Source organism: Monocercomonoides exilis, assembly GCF_001643675.1.
Source record: "Monocercomonoides exilis strain PA203 chromosome Unknown scaffold51-639645, whole genome shotgun sequence".
NCBI lineage: Eukaryota > Preaxostyla > Oxymonadida > Polymastigidae > Monocercomonoides > Monocercomonoides exilis.
In genome coordinates, this window is record NW_027150596.1 from 279,601 (window position 1) to 297,718 (window position 18,118).

Genomic DNA, 18,118 nt, shown 5'->3' on the forward strand with positions numbered 1-18,118 from the left:
CAATTTCAAAAAATTTTTATGACGGAAATACCAACGTTAGAAAGTGTTTTATCGCTTGTTGATTCTCCATCTTACAGCGAAGATCTTAGAGCTGGTATTTTTGCTGGAGTGACAAATCTTTTCAACAAGCCTCCATGGGAACAAGCTTCAACCGTTCTTGGTCAAAATTTAACTCCAGAGCGTACAAAGCAGATGATATTCGCGCCAGTTGCTCAAGACATGCTATTTTACCCTATATTAATATCATCTCCACCAGGAAATGATCGTACGCATCCAATGGCTAAGGTTTTATTCATTTTTGTCTTTAATAATTGTCAGTTAAAGAATTTTTGAAAAAAGACTCAAATACCTTTTATTACAATGTTATATCTTGTTCATTCAAAGAATTGGAATTTGGTGAGACCTTTTATTGTTGCCGGAGGACTTCGTGTTTTAGTTTGAAATCGCTAAAAATTGAAAGATATTTAGAATATTGCCAAATTTTTTGTTTCATTTAGGTTTCATTGTTCACATGCCCTGTTGAGCAAATTAGAGGGCAAGCATTGTGTGTTTTCAATTTGTGCTATAATTGAATATTTTGAATGTAAAAATATGTTTTAAAGAGAAATATTTTTGCAGATTTCGAGTGAGGAAGTATTTGATTGGTTCAGTGATGAAAATGTTCAAAAAGATATGCTCGTTTTAACAAAAATGAGAGATCTTTGCAACGATGGCATAATTTACAATCTTTTATCCAATGCAAAAAGTGTGTAAATTTTATTAAAATTTTTAATTTGCATGATCGTTTTTATTAATTTTCACATTCAATTTGTAGCGCACGCTTCATGGCAGGCACTTCAAGCGCTTGCCTTCTGGGTGTCATTTATCCGTTTTCGGTTTACTCGAAATAGAATACTTCGTTTTAGGTTTGATTCAAACAATCCTTTTTTTTTTTCAAAAAAATCTGAAATGTGAAAAAAAAAATATATTTAATCATAAAAGCAAAGGATTGCTGAATGCTATTAGAGATTGGAAGTCGGGGGATGAAAATGATGACGCAACAAAGAAAGCAGAGGAAGAACTGAGGCGTAACTTATATGAAGACTTCTCACGTTTTCCTCTTGAAACCACAAATTCCAACGACGAAAAAAAGAAAGATGACATGCAAAGAAAAAAACAGACAGAAAAAACAGATGAAAAATCCACAGAAAGCACAACAAATGATTCAAAGAGCGAAGAGCCAGTTACAAAAATCAAAATTGAAGCAGAGCTTGATTTGACCAAAGACCAAGAAAAGATGAAACGAGCAGAAGAGCGAAGGAAAAGAGCACAGGAGATGAACAAGAAGCAGGATGGACAGCAGGATCATCCATATCCTCCTCCTTCATTCCCAGCTGAATCAACGCTGACTGCTGAGCCATTGCCCACTCCGCCTTCTCTAACAAATACACCATCATCATACAAAGAACAAGGTTTGATTGCTATTTTTTCACTAGCATCCTTTGTAATCTATTCGATCAATTAATTTTGTATAATTATGCAATTTTATCTTGTTGCATTGAACTTTTTTTCTCATTCATCTTTTTTTTTCTGAATTCTTAAGGAAATAAATTGTTCCAAAAAGGAAAGCTGGATGATGCACTTGTGATGTACAGCAGAGGATTGGAAGTGTCTCCGATTCATCCTTATGTCCTCAGCTGCGAAATGCCTCCTTTCCCTTCACTCGACAAAAGCAAGCAATATCCATATCAACAGAAAGATACTCCTGAGGTTGATGACTCTGCATCATCAAGTCAATCTGCTTCAGCTTCAGCTTCTTCTTCCTCTTCCTCTTCCTCTTCCTCAAGCACATCATCGAAGCAACCTTCTTCTCAGTACAGCATCGCCAATCAGCCGCTTTCGTCAGTGAAGTCTGTGTTCTCTGAGGCTGGTGTGTCCACATATCTCTCGCTTCGCCTCAACAGATCGCTCTGTCTTCTGCAGCTGTCGATGCGGCAGAGCATCATGTCAACCACCGAGCAAGATGCATTTGACAGGGCTCTTCTGAATGTCGTGGAAGACACCACAGTTGTGCTCACTATCGACCCTTCAAACGCCAAAGCGTGGTATCGGAGGGCAAAGGCATTTCATCTTCTGCAGATGGATGAAGGTTTGACTGGTCGTTTTTTTTTAACATTTTTATAGTTATGTTGTTTGTTGTTTATATGAATTGACGCATGCAGAAGCTTATCGGGATATAAGGAAAGCGCATGAACTTGGAGAAAGCGAGGAAATCGATCAGCTTTTAAAGCAGATTGAGGGAGATATTCACAGAACTAGACATCCAGAAGAGCATGGTTTGGTTGTCATTGATTGTCTTTAATTTGTAAGAATATTGTTTTTGTCTTATTTGACTTGCATCACACATATTTCCCTTGGACTTGTCTTTTTTGTGCTTTTTCTTTTCCAGAGCCCGCAACTGTTGGGCTGACGTTTGATCCAAGCAATCCATCAAATCCATTCACACAGCTCACAGAAAAGGAAAGGAGAGAACGAGAAGAGAGAGCCAGGCAAAAGAGTGGCATATCAGCTGACGAAGACGATGCTGAAACAGCATCCAAAATAGAAAACAGGTTTTCGGAGCAAACTTCTGTGCAGCAAAAGACAGGAAGACAAAAGGCAACAATTGAGGAGATAAGCGACGAGGAATACGAAAAGGAAAAGGCTGAAGAAGAGAAAAAGAACAAAGAAAAAGAACTTTTAAAAAGCAAAGTGAGCTGATTGTTCGATGCTGTTGAGTTCTATTATTCAACAAAATATGAGGATGCTGTTGCAAAAATGGAAGCTCACTTGAAAGATTTCATTTGACACGTGTATTTCTGTTGAATTTTCAAGATAACCATTCGTTATTCTCAACTTTTGCATTTGATTAGTTGATTTTCGTTGCTATTTTATAAGCTTTAAAAATTATTGTGGTGAACACAGTCAGTTGCAATCAAATGAGCGGTGTTGAATGCTTTGCTTGTTTCATTCAATTAAGAACAACACTAAAATATTTGGATAAAATAAGCGAAATTTTCTGACTAATAAACAATTGAATGAAAAAATAGCATATAACTAAAACATTGATGTGGATGGGGTCAGCAATTCTCAAAACAAAAAACGATGATAAGAAATCTCCTAAAAACGCAATGAAAAAGCAAGGGAAAAATCATTTGAATATGAAATTACAATCGAAATGTAGAAAAAAGCAAAGATCAGAAATAACAGCAATTGTGATTTGAATTTCACTCGATAACTCTAACACGAGCAAGTTCCAGAGTTGGATGATGCCTCGTTGTCATCAGGAACTATAGGCAGAGCAATAAAAACATATTAAAACAAAAATTAATTTCATTAAAAAATTAAAGAAAAGTAAATCTATTAGAAAACCTATTGGCTCTGGAGCAGGATCAATCGGAATTGGATCGGTTGCCGCGCTTTGAACAAAGTTGGTATAAATTTCTAAATTATCATTTGCGAATCAAAATGTATTTTGCAATATAAATTGCACTACGTTCAATAAAGTTCATACCATGAACAATAGCTTGAAATGCAATTTCAACATTCGTTGATTGCAGCGCAGATGCTTCAATAAAAAATAGTGAGTTACGAACAGCAAATGCTTTTGCTTCTTCAGCTTGAACCACTCGCATATGTTTCAGGTCGGATTTATTCCCAACAAGCATTATAACAACGTGAGGATCAGCGTGTTCGCGTATTTCCTTCAGCCAACGCTCAACATGTTCAAACGTTTGCCTTTTTGTTATGTCGTAAACCAAAAGTGCACCAAGCGCCCCGTGATAGTATCTAGAACATTCAAAAATAGTGGCTACAGAAAAACAAAAAATGTTAATTTTTTTGCATACGCATTTGTAACAGATACGAATCTATCTTGACCGGCTGTATCCCAAATTTGAGCCATGATCTTTTTGTCTCCAATTTGCACGAGTCGATTCGCAAATTCCACTCCAACTGTCATTTTTGATTCAAGATTAAACTCGTTTCTGGTGTATCGAAGAAGAAGATTTGACTTTCTAAATTCCACAAAAAAGCATCAAATCATCAACTAATTTAAAAAAGAAGTCATTCAAACCCAACTCCAGAATCTCCACTAAGGACAATCTGGGAATTAAATATTTGCCAAATCCACTTATTTTGAAAGCAAGAATTACGAATCAAACTTTGAAAAAGAAATCATGATCACTTGCCATTTGCAGTTAATTACAATACTCAATATAAATATAAAAATTGAGCTCTTAGGCCCTGGTAAATGTATTAAAAGATCTATTAAAATATTAAAATGTAATTTTCGATCAAAAGCAAATAGCGGTTGTGGTTTATTGCTTCATTTATGAGCATAAACCAAAAGGCTTTCGTTTCTGGGTTTGAAGATGATGATGAAGATTCTTATTATTTGCCTGGAACTACGGAATCAGAAATATTCGATGAAAAAGAGTTTGATGAAGAAATAAATGAAAGTGAATTACTTGATGTTGTTACAAACTTGTGGAATGAATATGCTGATATATTTACAGTTGGTTGTGTTCCTTCAAAGCACAAACTGGAGTCAATTCCGTTTTCTCAATCGTTATCATCTGTTAATAATTATTTCCTTGAATTTTTTGAAAAGCAAAAGAAACATTTGTCGTCAGTTGAAAAATATTTTCCCCAGTGCGCTTCATTATTGCAACAAAGAGTTTATACAATTCATATTCAAAAAGAACTCCAAACAGAAAATCTTTCAAAAGAACAACATTCAATGGAATTGGTGCACAAGAACGTTCAATTGCCAACTCTCGATTTGCTTGTTCCTTCACAATCTGTCACTAAACTAATCCTTTATTTACAGATGAAGTTTCAGGACTTGAAGTCCACAAATGGTGATATCTATTTATTTCAATCCTCAGATGCTTTTGGTAATATTTCTTCAGTTATACCAACTGGAGTGAAACGCACAGCAACCTCAGAAGGATTTGATGTCATTACATGCTTTGATGGAGAAGATGATTGCTCGGTTGGAAAGGCAACATTTGAGCAAAGAATTACTTCTTCGGCATGGCAAAGATGGAAAGAAAAAGTATTTGACACCTTATTGCATTGGCGTCAATGCTTTTATTTTGAAGGTGACGAAGAACTTCAGAAATCCTCGTTACTTGATGAAATGTTTATTTATGAAAATTCAGCTGAAGAAAAACAAGATGAAAGCGACGAAGCACAACTTTCTTCATCATCTTCAATTCCTTCATCTTCTTCACCTGTTTCAAGTGATTGCTCAACTCTATCAAATATGATTGATCAGATATACTCAACATACTCGCTGGTAACTATTGTTTCTCTACAACCCTCGTTGATTCCACTGGACAAAATTTTAAATTCTTTAAATTCTTTTTATTCAGCTCAAGTTAGTAAAAAAGAATAAAAGTGAATTGTAACAGCTTAACCATTTAATATCAATTTCATAAAGAACTCATGTTTATCGCTTTTGTTGAATGTTGCCAATAGCGCTTTTTGAAGGTGTCCCAGAATTATTTATTGAAAAGTCATTTGTTATGAAAATTTTAAATCGTTGATTGAAATCTTTAATTCAGACTAAAAATTTAGCATTTTTTTTTTTCAAGTAACTGACATAAAGGTTGAAATGAATACAGCTTTAGCAAAGAAAAACAAAAAGAAGGCGAGTATAAAAACATCCAAATATCTCAAAAAGAAGATCCTCTCAGAAGAATGGAATATTGTGTTTTGTTTGTCACAGTGCCTATCGCTGCAAGTCCAAGTTGAGAAACTGTGTGAAACAAAGTGAAAAATGGATTGAACATAAAAAGAACTTTCAAATAAAAAGAAGCATGCCTGTGATGTAATGCCATGGATGTGCATCGGAAATGCACCAACACGATGAATAAACAGTATCCTCATGGCGAAATGATTCCTCAACTGGTGTAATTCTGAAGACAGCACAATAAACATATTTAACAAAAACAATAATAATAATAAATCTTTTTTAAAAAAAAGTGTTAAAGCGCGAATCAAACCGTTCAGATCTTGTTGAAGATAGAGAGCCAAACAAAGTAGAAGAGCTGGTTACAGAAGATGAAGACAAAGAAGTTGTTAACCCTCCAGTTGATGCGCCAACGTTCCAGATTTTTACTGCTTTGTCTGTTGACGTTGTCAAAAGAAGTTCATCGTGAAACGGATTGAACGAAAGAGACTCAACCCTATCAATGCAAGAATCAAAAAAGAATATTCAAAGTGAATCATTTAATTAGTCATTTCGCAATCAGTTTTCAACAATGAGCACAATTCAAAAAATGATTGAAAATAGAAAAATAAAAATTTGTGAATTTCTTTTCAGATATTTTCTTTGTTATTTCTCTGTTCTCCTTTTTTCGCTCGCAAACCAATGAGAATGAGCATCAAAAGACATAATCTCTTTTGAAGCATTTCTTGTATCCCACAAAGCAACTGAACCATCTTTACTTCCCGAAGCAAGACGGTATTGCGTAGTTGGAGCATAGTCAACGCATTTAACATCTCCCAAATGCGCAGTTGTTATTTCCATTGCTCGACTACATAACAATAAAGACAAATAAATTGAAATTATAAAGTATTTACCAAAAATATTTGTGCATTAATTTCAATATAGTACCTTCCTGTTCGTATGTCTGTAATAACGATGCTTTTTCCGCTTCCGGTTGCAACGTACTCTAAATGCAAAGGGTCCCAAGACACTTATCGCGAATTATTTTTTTTAATTCGAAAAAAATTGAGAATAAAAAACAAATTCCATCTTTAATAATATGTAAATATACTTGTTAAATTATCTCCACATTTTGTCCAATTATATGGGCTTGGTGTTGATGTTGAAAGTTTCCATTCAGACCCAAGATCAGTCCACAAACTTAGGCCTTCTTTTGTTAGAATTCCAAGCAGCTTTGGATCGTGTGGAGCTTGAATAATTTTTGCAAGATGCTTGAGAGGAAATGTATACTTTAGACTAATTTCTCCCATTCTAGAAGTTGGAGCATTATCAAGTAGATTATACATTGCAGTGACAGAGGGAAAACCTGCAATGAGAAAAAAAAAAGAACAGTTGAAACTTTTAAAACCAGGAAGAAAACAAACCTGGTTTTTCTGGTGTTGAAGTGAATACAAATGAAGGATCTGTGTGAAGTGTAGACATTTGGCGAATCTCTTTTCCATGAGCAAACACTTTCTTAATTGCAGCTGCGTTTGAAATTGGATCATACTGAACTAAATAAATCTTCATGAACGAGAAAATAATTATAGTATCAATAACATTATTAATTAGCCTGCTATACTTCGTTGTCATCCTTCACAGAACATGATGCAACGAGAAATAGAGGGTTGTCATCACTCGCCACAGAAGCCGCACATCTGGTGGGAAGTCCAAATCCTACAATTGCCTCTTGCAGGTCACGCGACATAGTCGTGAAGTTGTTCTCTTAATACTTCTGTATCGATAAAAAAATCAGCTTAAAACTGATCTTATGTGATCTAAGCCAGAATATAATTCAGTATTTTCGAAAACAGTCTTAACCTTCGTTTATTTGACTGTCAACGGTATTAAAAGCAATAATTTTTGTGTTTCCCTAAAATTTATGGATGTTTATGTTCTTTAATTTGGTCTTTGTTTAAATTTTAACATTTTGAAGGAAACATATCCCTATTTTGTTTCCTTTGTTTGTTAATCGTTTTTAAAGAAATGAAAATAAAAATAAAAGGTATATTCACGTGTGCATCTTGGAAATGGGAAACAGGAGATTTTGATGAATGTGGTATTTGCTGCCAGCCATTTTCAAAACCTTGCCCCAAATGCGCTATTCCTGGAGACAGCTGTCCATTAGGTGTGCTCCCAGAAAAAGATAAAATTATTTTTTTATTTAAAAAATTACTGTAAACGTATGATGAATGCAACTTTAAAGAATGGGGTGTATGTAAGCATGTTTTTCACAAACACTGTGTAGAGAAATGGTTAGGCGATGGAAAGCACAATTGCCCCTTATGCAGAGCAATTTGGAAGGTTGCAACAAATCCAAAAAAAGATGTTAAAGGTTAACAATCTCGAATTATGTTGTGTGTCGTGATAGAATTATCGAATTTTTAATGGTAATGGAAATAACATGCTCTTCGTAAGTGCTTCTTTAACTTTCGGATTTTATTTCTTCATCTTTGTTCTTCCTCGTCACCCGATGCATTGGAATTATCTTCGTTACTTGATTCAGGTTCATCTCCTTTATTTGTTAGTTGTTTTATTGCTTCGAAAGAAGGTTCTGAAATGATCACATCTTCATCTGTGGATTTTGACTCCAAAGTCAACATTAAATATAGCATGTCTTTATCTCTTGCCCAATTTTGTTTTTGTGCAAGAATAACTTTCTTCAAATAATCAAAAAAATAAAAAGAGTTTTTTTTTTGTTTAAAAATACAAACTTGAGTAACAGTTCGAAAAAGAACGTTAAGCCGATGGGACTGCTGATATTCCATTGACAGCGTCGATCTTTGCCCTTTTCTATAAAGATAATTATTAAGAACATAATAATTATTGAACATTATTTTCACGTTATACAAAAGGTTTGAAATACACAACTCGTTTTTAAATCGCTCTTCTCGTTTTAAATTTTCTAATTTTGTGACAAGTTGCCTGTTTAAAATTTCCAACTCTTCAAAGATAAATTTCAAGTTCAAACATGAATAAAAGCATAAATTGGCAAACCACGTGAACTCTTTTTCAATTCTTCAATTTTTTCCAGTAGATCCTTTTCTTTTTCCATTTTTTCAGTTATTTCCTCGGAAAGCTCTGATGTCACTTTTTGGATGTTGTTCAGCTGATTCTTCAATGTTTTAATAGAGTCGCTATCCTCTTCCAATTGACTGAGTTTCCATTCCTTTAATGCTCTTTAAAAAGAACGATTGAATCAATTTTCTTTTAAAAAAACAAAGAAATATGTAATTTTCAAACTGTCTTGTAACAAAGGACTTTGAAATGTATTCAACTTCTTTATCAAATAACTCCTCCTTTAATGTCTGTGACTGTTGGTCCATACGCTGATATTCTATTTTTTTTCAAAATTTTCGAGTTTAAACTTCAAAAATATTCAGATCTTTCAAAATCGATCGTTATGATCTTTTACCAAAACAAAATGACAACAATTATCACTGACAAAATTGGACGCCTTCTAACCGATAAAGACACAGAAAAAAGAAGGCAGGGAGCTACTGAACTTGAACAAAAAGTTAAACAGTTGGCATCAGAAAAGAGAAAGGAGGTAATTGCTATTTTTGAACTATTTAAATTTCACAGTTTAATAAAAGGATATTTTGCAATTAATTGCTGCACTTCGCTTGGGATTCGTAAAATCAACTCAATCAAATTCCAGAAAGGGAGGGCTTGCAGGACTTGCAGCAGTTGCTGTAGCATTGGGCAACGATTGCAATCTTTATGTTACTGAACTTTTTCCTTGTCAAATAAATGCACTTTCAGACGCGGTATTATTAAGACTATTCAAAATTTTTATGTTAAAGTGAATGATAACGTAATAACTGTTTTTTTCTCTTTTTTTATGAAAAGGATGCTCGTGTTAGATTTTATGCCTGTGAATCTCTTTTCAACACTGTGAAAGCTGCTGGAGTTGCAAGCATGATTTTCTTTAATCAACTTTTTGACGAACTTGCAAAGGTGTTCGATATGTTCATTCATTATAATTCGTGCTTTATTGTTTTCATAATTTGAATTCTTTATTTAAAAAAAAAAAAAGCTTTCTTCTGATCCAGATGAAATGGTGAAGAGCGCATGCGAGATGGTTTCACGATACCTGAAAGTTTAATTTTTCCATTAATTCCACAATTTTAAAAGAATTTCATTCATTTAATTTTCTGAAAACGCTTGCAAGGAATTAATCGTTGCTCATCCAGAGCATTTTGATGTAAAGCGATTTATCCCTCAACTCGCTCGTCAACTTATGACAATTGATCCATATGCGCGTCAGTTTTTGCTTTCATGGGTTACACTTCTGCAGAACACACCTGGAGTCACTTTGTTAGACGATCTTCCTCTATTTTTCCCTGGATTATTCTCTATCCTCTCTGAATCAGCTCTTGATCTCCGTAATAAAGCAGAGCAGTGTCTGGCCTCATTTATGGGAGAAATAAAGACACATCCACATTTTGACACAGAGCCAATCACGACGTATATCATTGATGCATGCTCAAAGACTCGTATGCAGTTCATGATTGTTTTTTGCAACAATTCAATTTTCTTCTTAATTTTGTTCTGTTTGAATGAGGCAGATGACACAAACACAAAAATAGTCTCGTTTGAGTGGCTGTATGACATCCTCACTCAGCACCCACCGCCTGACACTTCAAAAGATATTGCGTTCTCTGCTGCTTTTCTTTCACTCATATTTTCTCATCTGTCCAGCGACAATAAAGGTGCTGTTCTGTTTAACTTCCATTTGTCTTTATTTGATAACAACATTTTCCATCCATTTGCATTTCAAATACAACATCACGGGGAAAAAATCTATTTTTTTTTTCTCTCTCTCTCTCTCTTTCTCTTTACAGTCATTCAAGAAGTTGCTTCACTCTGCAACGATGGAATGCTCAGTCGTGCATGTTCATTGCAATGCGATGATCCTCAAATACAGGGACTCTTGGATGTCATTCAAAAGGAGGCAAGTTTGAACTGTGTTTTATTTTTTATCAATCGTCCTTTCTGAATGAAAAATGATGATACATCAATTGTGATGATATTGCTGTGTGTTTTGTATTTCAGCTTCGCCTTCTGTTGTCACTCGCACAGCTGCTCTTCGATGGATCGATCAGCTTCTGATTCATCACCCAGAACATGTCAGCACAACCATCGCTTCTTCTGCTCCTGTTCTCATCAGAGCCATCCACACAGATGATGTTCAGGTGTGCCTTCTTTGTCATATTCATTTTTCTTATTAATAGAAAATTTCATTGTGCATTAATTTGTTTTGAATCATTGGTATTCTTTTTCATCTGATCGTAATGTCATCTGTACTGAACACTTCGTTTATGGATGATCATGTGTGAATGCTGGTTATTTAATAGATTGCTCGAATAGCACTCGACATCATCTCACAAATCTCAAACGAAAGCGAAGAGCAGTTTTCAATTCTGCTTCATTCTCTTTTCGATCTCTTCAACTTGGACAGACAATGCCTTGCTTCTCGTGGGTCTTTGATCATCAGACAAGTATTGGATTTCATTCCTTTCATTCTTTTGATGATTTTTATTTGTTAACAATACTAATTATTTGATATTCATGTTTCTTTGTGTGAATATTTTGAACATCCACAAATGAATAAAATATTGTTATTCGTCTATTTCTTTTCCAGATGTCACTTCAGCTGAGTCCCGAGCGCTTGTACGAGAAATTTGCTACAATCATTGTTGAAGAAGAAGACGCTGTATGAATTAGAATCTGTCATTAATTTTCATTCCATTTCATTTCATTTTGAAATTCATTAATTTCACCAGAATCTTCTTTTCTGTGCAGAATTTGTTCAAAACCTCAACATCGTCCTCCTCTCCTCAACAGAGCTGAACACTCTGCGTTCTCTTCTCTCCTCCTCTTCCTCTTCTTCCGCCTCTGCGCTCTTCGAGCATCTCTTCCGTGCGTGGTCGCACGATCCCATTTCTCTTGTGTCGCTGTGCCTCCTCTGCAACAGACTGCGCCTCGCTGCCAGGCTTGTTGCAGCTATCCCCTCTGTCTGCACAATCACCCTCGACTTCCTTCTCCACCTCGACCGCTTTGTCCATCTCTTCGAGTCTCCCGTCTTTGCCTCGCTCAGAATGCAGCTGGTGGGATTCGGCTGCGATGGAGATGAAGATGAAGATGAAGATGAAGATGAAGATGAATGCTCTTCAGACGATGAGGACAGAGAAGAAGAGGAAAACGATGAAGGCATCGAGTGTTCAAGTTGCAAACAGAACGACGAAAAGAATAATGAAAAGGATGAAAAACAGCAAAAAGACGATTCAGCATCCCAAAAGGCAGAACACAGCAAATCTCAAAAGCGGAGGAGAAGAACCCAAAAGCGACGAACTTGTTCTGATCCCAGTCTGGTTCGAGCGCCTGCAGCCACCCGCGACCTTCATCTGTGTCTGAATGGCCTGCTGATGCTTCTTCCGCAGAGCGAGGCGTTCCACATTCTCCACAACCGCCTTTCCACATCGCTTGCTTTTTGGTCGGCGAAGCCGCTTCTCCCTGCAAACACTCTCAAGAGCCACAAAAAATTCAGCCAGAAACGTAATGCAAAACAGGAATTGAACGAAGAAAAAAGTCAAAAAGAAGCCAAACCCGAAAGCGTTTCTTTGAATGATGGGAAAAAAGATGGCGAGCTGGCCTTATCGTCTTCTGCCTCATCTTCTGCCTCATCTTCTGTAAGTTCAAGTTCTCCTATTCAAAAGCAAGATTTTTCTCACTCGCGTATGTCTGATTCTGTTCTGTTAGAATACTTCAAAGTTACACAAGGAAAGCATAACAAAGCACGAGAAGAAGGTTTGTAAATATTTTTTTTTTAAATGTTATATTGTTATATTTCTTGAATTATATTTAGAACTTTTTGCCTTAAGACTTTCCGCACCTCATCCTATAACGTCAACTCAACCTTGAAAGCACTTATATTTTCAATGTTAAATTGTTATATTTTTTTTATTATATCATTGAGCTTGTTACTAGCCCCCATATCTTTCAATGATTTTGATATGGGATTTCTGGATGGAGATTTCTTTCTAATTGTGCAATACAAATATTTCACTTCGCTTCATTCTCACAGTTGAATGCTTTTTGGTTTTTATTTATTATTTTGCGATTTCGTCGCGTCAAAATTGAAATATGAATTTTTCTTTTCGATTTACTAAATTTCACGTAACTACCAAGTTCAAGCGCACTGAAGCAATCAAATGATAGTCATCAATGTTGCCCCATTGCTTTTGTGTGTAATGATTTCTGTATGCAAAAATGAATGGAGCTATTCTTTGATTTTTACAACTGATATTCATGGAACTGTTTATCGTCAAGACTCAAAAGACAAAACTGATCTTGGTTTTTATTATCTTCTTCTTATATGCTTCTATGATTTTTTTCTTGAAATGTTAGGAATTGTTTGTCAGTTCGTTCAAGAAATAAGAAAACTCAAAAAATTAGATCCTTTCACAAATTATTCAGTTCATTTATTTGATATTGGAGATGCTGTTCATGTATGCTGCTTCCAAATCTATAGGTAACAAAATTTATTTATTATCTCAGGGTCATTGTTTTAGTGATGCAATTAAGCCCACAGGCTCTGTCGTATTGGAATTGATGCAAATGCTTCCTTATGAATGTCTAGCCATTGGAAATCACGAATTATTGGAGCCAGCAACTATCAATTACTTAAGTGATGTATGTGTTATCTCTTATTAAAAAAAATTTTGTATCATTTGTGAAAATTGATTATTTACTAAGATTATCAACAGGGATCATTCAATTCCATATGTTACAACAAACGTTTTCTGGAGGAATGAAGGAACAGAAAAGCAATTCGGATCAAAATTATATCATAAAATTGTGGAAGACAAAAGTGTGGTTATTAATCAATGCTTAACATTACTTATTGAATATAAAATTTATAATGTCAATTAACGAAATTCAATGAAAATATTTGTACAAAGTAGAAACACAACTATTTGTTTTAGGTTTTATATATCCGCATGTTGTTAAGGCTTCAAATAATCTGACTATATTGGATATTGAGCAGATAAAGAAAAGCACAGCCATTAACGTATGAATGAGCGTTTTGATTTTGTGAAACGTTTTAACAAAAACTTTATTTTGTTCGTTCAATTTTTCAGTCCTTATTAGATTCCATTCGTGATTCGTGCCTTTTTTCTTCATTTCCTTCTGCTGTTGTGGTTCTTCTCCATTCGATATGTCCTTCTGAGTTTTCATCAGCTTTGCTTTCATATCTTCGCGAGCGATTAACCCATCATGTCCCATTAATTGTACTTGGAGGACACAGCCACGAAGCTCAGCTATCGCCATTGGGTGTTCCAGGCGATGCAAAAGGCAACAACTTCTACCCACTCAACTGGAGGAGTTCATTTCCTGTCGTTAGCATCAAATCTTTAATCAAAAAGCCCATAACGTTGCATTCTCTTTCATCAACAGTTGATGTTAATCAACTATGGCCGGCTTATTTAGAAAAGAAACTCCGGTTCAACTCTATATTTCTCGATGGAGGCAAACGCCTGGAAGTGATAAGTATGGTTGATGTTTGCATCCAAACCACAGAGATCAAAATTAATGGCACATCCTGTTTTAGTCACCAACTGAAAGAAAGACAACTCAGCCTTGTTCCAACAACAAAAAATGCAATTAGCGAATTTCTGGAACAACAGCGAAATATTATTAAACGTAAGAACATCAAAAAAGGAAAAGTGTTTCCGCTATCATGTTTGCTTAAGAAATCTGAAGAAGAAAAATCAGCATATGATATTCCTCAACTCAGCTCTTCGTCTTCAGGCAGTGAAATTTCAAGCATCATCCGTTCAATACAACGTTCGACAAATTCTCTTGGAAACTCTCTTCTTTTATTAAATTCTTCTTATTTTCGTTCACCGGATTTTAGTGAAACGTCACAAAGTACATGGCCTGTGAAAGGTAATCATTGTTTATTCTCTCTTTCAGAGCTGCATCCTTTTGTTGACTATGAATCTCTTCATCCTCCATCTATCATATCTAACAACACGAATTTGGACATGGCTGATAAAGTCAATAACTTTTATCATCTTAAACAAACTTTGTTATTTCCCACATATCGTTACAAGCAGAAAATAGAGCATCCAATGCCCGAGCTGCATTCTTTCATTCTTACTGAAGTGTGGCCAACGATTGTTGGAAATTGGATTCATCACCTTGTTGATGAAAGTGTTTTAGAGATGAGAAATGAGCCTATCAATTTGTCTTCTATGGATCATTCTTTAACTTCTATTGTTAGTTCTTCTTTGTCTGATGTTGCAGATAAAAAACCTTCTTCTTCACTTAATGTTCCGCTTGTGTATTTTATTAATTTGAGGATCTTTCGAAATCCGCTTCCCCATCCATCAATCTGCTTTTCTGCCTTGACTGCTGCACATCTTTCTACTACAGATCCATACAATGAAAACCTAATTTTAATCACAGGTGTTCCACTCTCCTTAATTAGACGCTTGTCAATTGAAGCCAAAGGGAGATGGGAATGGTTTGACTCAGATAATTCGGAAAGTCACTTAAATGGAGAAGATTTCGAAGGGAATGATCATTTAAATGCTGAAAAAACTAAAGAATGCCCCTCTATTTCTCACACGCTCACTCGGTGGAATATCAAAAGAAAAGGCCATCGATATCATTCGTTCTCTCCATATTTCACATTCCTTCGACTGGGCTCTCGTTCACAAAATCTTTCATTTCATGTAAACTGGAATTATAATTATCCTCCATCAACATCATTCAATTTGGCGAAGTATCGCATTAAAAAAAAATCTATATGCAAACATGATAAAATTCTTGGAGAAAAACAGTTTGACATCAGTCGTCAATACATCACTGATCTACAAAATAAATGGCTTCTTTTTTCCTCACATTATCAGAATCAACCGTTAATTCATTTTCCCGAAGATTGTTATGATTTATACGTTAATGTTGTTACGACTAAGTACAATGCAAATATCTTACTTGAATTTTCTTCTATCACACAAACACTAATAAAAGGAGAAATAATAGGTTTGAATATTTTTGGGATTCTGATTTGTCAATTTTTCCATTTTTAAGTTCTTCCTTTCAGGACGCATGATACAATCATTGAGTATATCCAAAGGAAGCATCGGTAGTTCGTTTGTCCATAAAAACTAAAATTGAAAAAGTATTTCAAAATAGAGATTGGTTTGTACTCAACAATCAAAAATAATCTCTCTGAAATAATCATATTGCAAAGCACAGTTAATCGAGATTTTGAAATTAGAATGATAAGTCACAACTTGATGTAACATTCAGGCACACATTTTTCTGAGTTCCTTCAAGAAAATGTATTAATATAACGAGATAAAACCTGTTTTGGTTATTTTTTTCCTTTTTGCCGTGCATCTTTGAGTAAAGGTACAATGTGACGAAATTTTTTACTTTATGAATTTTGTTCCACACAGTTCTTTCAAGGATTTTTCTCGACTTTTTTATATTTCAATATTTAATATTGCACGGTAATGTCAGAATTATAATTATACGATTGCAGAATATTTTTGGAACAAATCATTGAATTTTTCATATATTTAAAAATTCTATCCCCAATATTGTCATGAGGAAAAGAAAAAAATTTTTCTTGCAAATCCAAAGAAGTTTTCGTGTTTAGAGCATGATTGTTATCTCCTTTTCAGGAAGCTTATGTATCATCAAAAAACATATTCCTTGAATTGAAAAATATGACGAGGAGTATCATCTTAATTGTTCAGATAAAAGAATAATTCGAGTTTGTGTTCGTTATGAAACAAGATTTTTTTCTTTTGAATGTTCGATAAGACATAAATCGAATATTGATTTGCATAAGCGAATATAACTATTTTTTTTTGGGGAAGAATTCTGGTATTTTGTGTAAATTTCTTGCATAAAGGAAAAGAAATTAATAATTTGGTCCAAATATTTTCCACAATCATTTCATCATCAGTCTTTCATTCTCATGTGCAAAAAAAAAAAAAAAAAAAAAAAAAAAAAAAAAAAAAAAAAAAAAACTGCTTTTTACTCTTATGTTTTCAAATGTGACTGCGATTGTGATTGGATAAAAAAACAAAACAAGAAGGCGAGCAATAATAATCTTCTCCGAAATTGATGAAGCTTATAAAATTAGCAGTAGCTTCAAACAGATGAATGAAATATAGAAGTTTCAAAAATATTCTGAAATGAATGAATGAGTTGAAAAAGAAGAAGAAAACATTAAAGAAGATGCTGATGAAATAGATAATGTGTGTGCGAAAGAAATGGATATGAAAGATTGAGTGAAGGCGTTAATAAGGAATTTGGGATTGTCTCCATCTTTTCCTGATCATTTTTAATAGAACAAAACATATCCAAGGAACTGAATCCGGATTCAGTTAGCAGCAAAGCAGTTATTGTGTGAATAAGAGGTGGAGGAAAAGAATATCATTTTTTGCACCTCACTCTGCAGATTAGGCAAAAAAGTGGGGGGGGGGGGGGGGGGAAAAACAAAAATACATTGGATGAAGGAGAGCAACCAACTCTTCCAAAAAAGAAAAGACTGAGTGATTTTAACTTATCCAAAAGCAAACATGCATGCAATTAATAAGCTGCAACTGAAGATAATTTGACAAGATCAAACTCAGAATGGAATAGTGAAGATTAAAAATAAAAAGGAAAATGAAATAAATAAGGAGAAGAGGAGCTGGATGAGGAGGATAATGAAGAGGACGAAGAAGAAGAAGAAAGGAAAGATATAGAAGAATGTCTAAGCAAAGAACCCCAGAGAATGAGATGAAGTTAAAGCAGTTCGATTAAAAATTTTAAAGATTGCTGTTTTTTCCTGTTCAATACACTTCAAAAAATGAATAAATAGGAAACCAGCATTCATTAATTCACAGTAATGCGAATTTTTTGAATGCTTAGTCAAATGAATAAAAGCACAGAATTCACATCCTTTCATCATATTCTGTGTTTAAACGCTTTGGGTTGTCTTCTTTAACTGTCAATGAAAATTCCTCATTGCAAAAGAATTATCTTTTAATTGTTAAAAAAGGAAGATGCGTGAAATAATTCTCCAGAGCTCCAATCTGAAAACTTACATTGACCATCAAGTTTTTTAGAAATAAAAATCCTGCTTTCGATGTTACCAACTACTTTTCTTTTCCGAAATCACATAAAACACTGCTCACTTCCCTTTCATTCCAAAATTCAAAATTATTTTCTACAAACTTTATTTCCCGCAGCATTCCTCCTTTTTGTCTTTGTTCATTCAATGTGTATCTCAGTTGGTGTTCATCATTTGTTCAAACGAAAATCAAGTTGAATAGCAACTCTTTTTCTTATCATTCCCTTTGCAAAATGTCA

The 18,118-nt window shown here is 34.5% G+C and overlaps 7 protein-coding genes across 7 annotated transcripts; 4 read left to right on the plus strand and 3 right to left on the minus strand.

Annotated features, from left to right (window-relative positions):
* Positions 1 to 18: 18 nt before the first annotated feature.
* On the plus strand, positions 19 to 2,739 carry MONOS_9454 (uncharacterized protein; the record flags this gene model as incomplete). Its single annotated transcript, XM_067879954.1, has 9 exons — positions 19 to 285; positions 340 to 435; positions 498 to 544; positions 603 to 745; positions 815 to 905; positions 982 to 1,451; positions 1,583 to 2,128; positions 2,202 to 2,315; positions 2,429 to 2,739. 9 exons carry the CDS (start codon positions 19 to 21, stop codon positions 2,737 to 2,739), a joined length of 2,085 nt encoding a protein of 694 aa, XP_067720771.1.
* Positions 2,740 to 2,965: 226 nt separating this feature from the next.
* MONOS_9453 (Rab11b) lies at positions 2,966 to 4,297 on the minus strand. The gene is made up of 6 exons (XM_067879953.1): positions 4,182 to 4,297; positions 4,094 to 4,122; positions 3,867 to 4,034; positions 3,533 to 3,807; positions 3,391 to 3,462; positions 2,966 to 3,308 (listed from the first exon to the last, which is right to left on the minus strand). Exons 1-6 carry the CDS (start codon positions 4,209 to 4,211, stop codon positions 3,259 to 3,261), a joined length of 624 nt encoding a protein of 207 aa, XP_067720772.1. The 5' UTR covers positions 4,212 to 4,297; the 3' UTR covers positions 2,966 to 3,258.
* Positions 4,298 to 4,323: 26 nt separating this feature from the next.
* On the plus strand, positions 4,324 to 5,596 carry MONOS_9452 (uncharacterized protein). The gene has a single exon (XM_067879952.1). It carries the CDS (start codon positions 4,352 to 4,354, stop codon positions 5,417 to 5,419), a length of 1,068 nt encoding a protein of 355 aa, XP_067720773.1. The 5' UTR covers positions 4,324 to 4,351; the 3' UTR covers positions 5,420 to 5,596.
* Positions 5,584 to 7,757, minus strand: MONOS_9451 (putative TSSC1 protein; the record flags this gene model as incomplete). Its single annotated transcript, XM_067879951.1, has 10 exons — positions 5,584 to 5,782; positions 5,848 to 5,942; positions 6,030 to 6,212; positions 6,396 to 6,563; positions 6,644 to 6,725; positions 6,807 to 7,061; positions 7,120 to 7,258; positions 7,317 to 7,459; positions 7,499 to 7,512; positions 7,750 to 7,757. 10 exons carry the CDS (start codon positions 7,755 to 7,757, stop codon positions 5,700 to 5,702), a joined length of 1,170 nt encoding a protein of 389 aa, XP_067720774.1. The 3' UTR covers positions 5,584 to 5,699.
* A 187-nt stretch (positions 7,758 to 7,944) lies between these two features.
* Positions 7,945 to 9,060, minus strand: MONOS_18175 (uncharacterized protein; the record flags this gene model as incomplete). The annotated part of the gene is made up of 5 exons (XM_067871168.1): positions 7,945 to 8,394; positions 8,449 to 8,527; positions 8,606 to 8,678; positions 8,732 to 8,913; positions 8,978 to 9,060. The coding sequence occupies 5 exons, from the start codon at positions 9,058 to 9,060 to the stop codon at positions 8,182 to 8,184; spliced, it is 630 nt and encodes a 209-aa protein (XP_067720775.1). The 3' UTR covers positions 7,945 to 8,181.
* Positions 9,061 to 9,148: 88 nt separating this feature from the next.
* On the plus strand, positions 9,149 to 12,894 carry MONOS_9450 (putative HEAT repeat-containing protein). The gene is made up of 12 exons (XM_067879950.1): positions 9,149 to 9,284; positions 9,331 to 9,504; positions 9,587 to 9,694; positions 9,774 to 9,836; positions 9,909 to 10,233; positions 10,306 to 10,449; positions 10,582 to 10,695; positions 10,793 to 10,932; positions 11,095 to 11,238; positions 11,382 to 11,453; positions 11,524 to 12,547; positions 12,606 to 12,894. Exons 1-12 carry the CDS (start codon positions 9,159 to 9,161, stop codon positions 12,659 to 12,661), a joined length of 2,490 nt encoding a protein of 829 aa, XP_067720776.1. The 5' UTR covers positions 9,149 to 9,158; the 3' UTR covers positions 12,662 to 12,894.
* Positions 12,895 to 12,990: 96 nt separating this feature from the next.
* On the plus strand, positions 12,991 to 16,273 carry MONOS_9449 (uncharacterized protein; the record flags this gene model as incomplete). The annotated part of the gene is made up of 7 exons (XM_067879948.1): positions 12,991 to 13,093; positions 13,148 to 13,248; positions 13,298 to 13,432; positions 13,496 to 13,610; positions 13,705 to 13,811; positions 13,882 to 15,790; positions 15,839 to 16,273. 7 exons carry the CDS (start codon positions 12,991 to 12,993, stop codon positions 15,895 to 15,897), a joined length of 2,529 nt encoding a protein of 842 aa, XP_067720777.1. The 3' UTR covers positions 15,898 to 16,273.
* Positions 16,274 to 18,118: the final 1,845 nt, after the last annotated feature.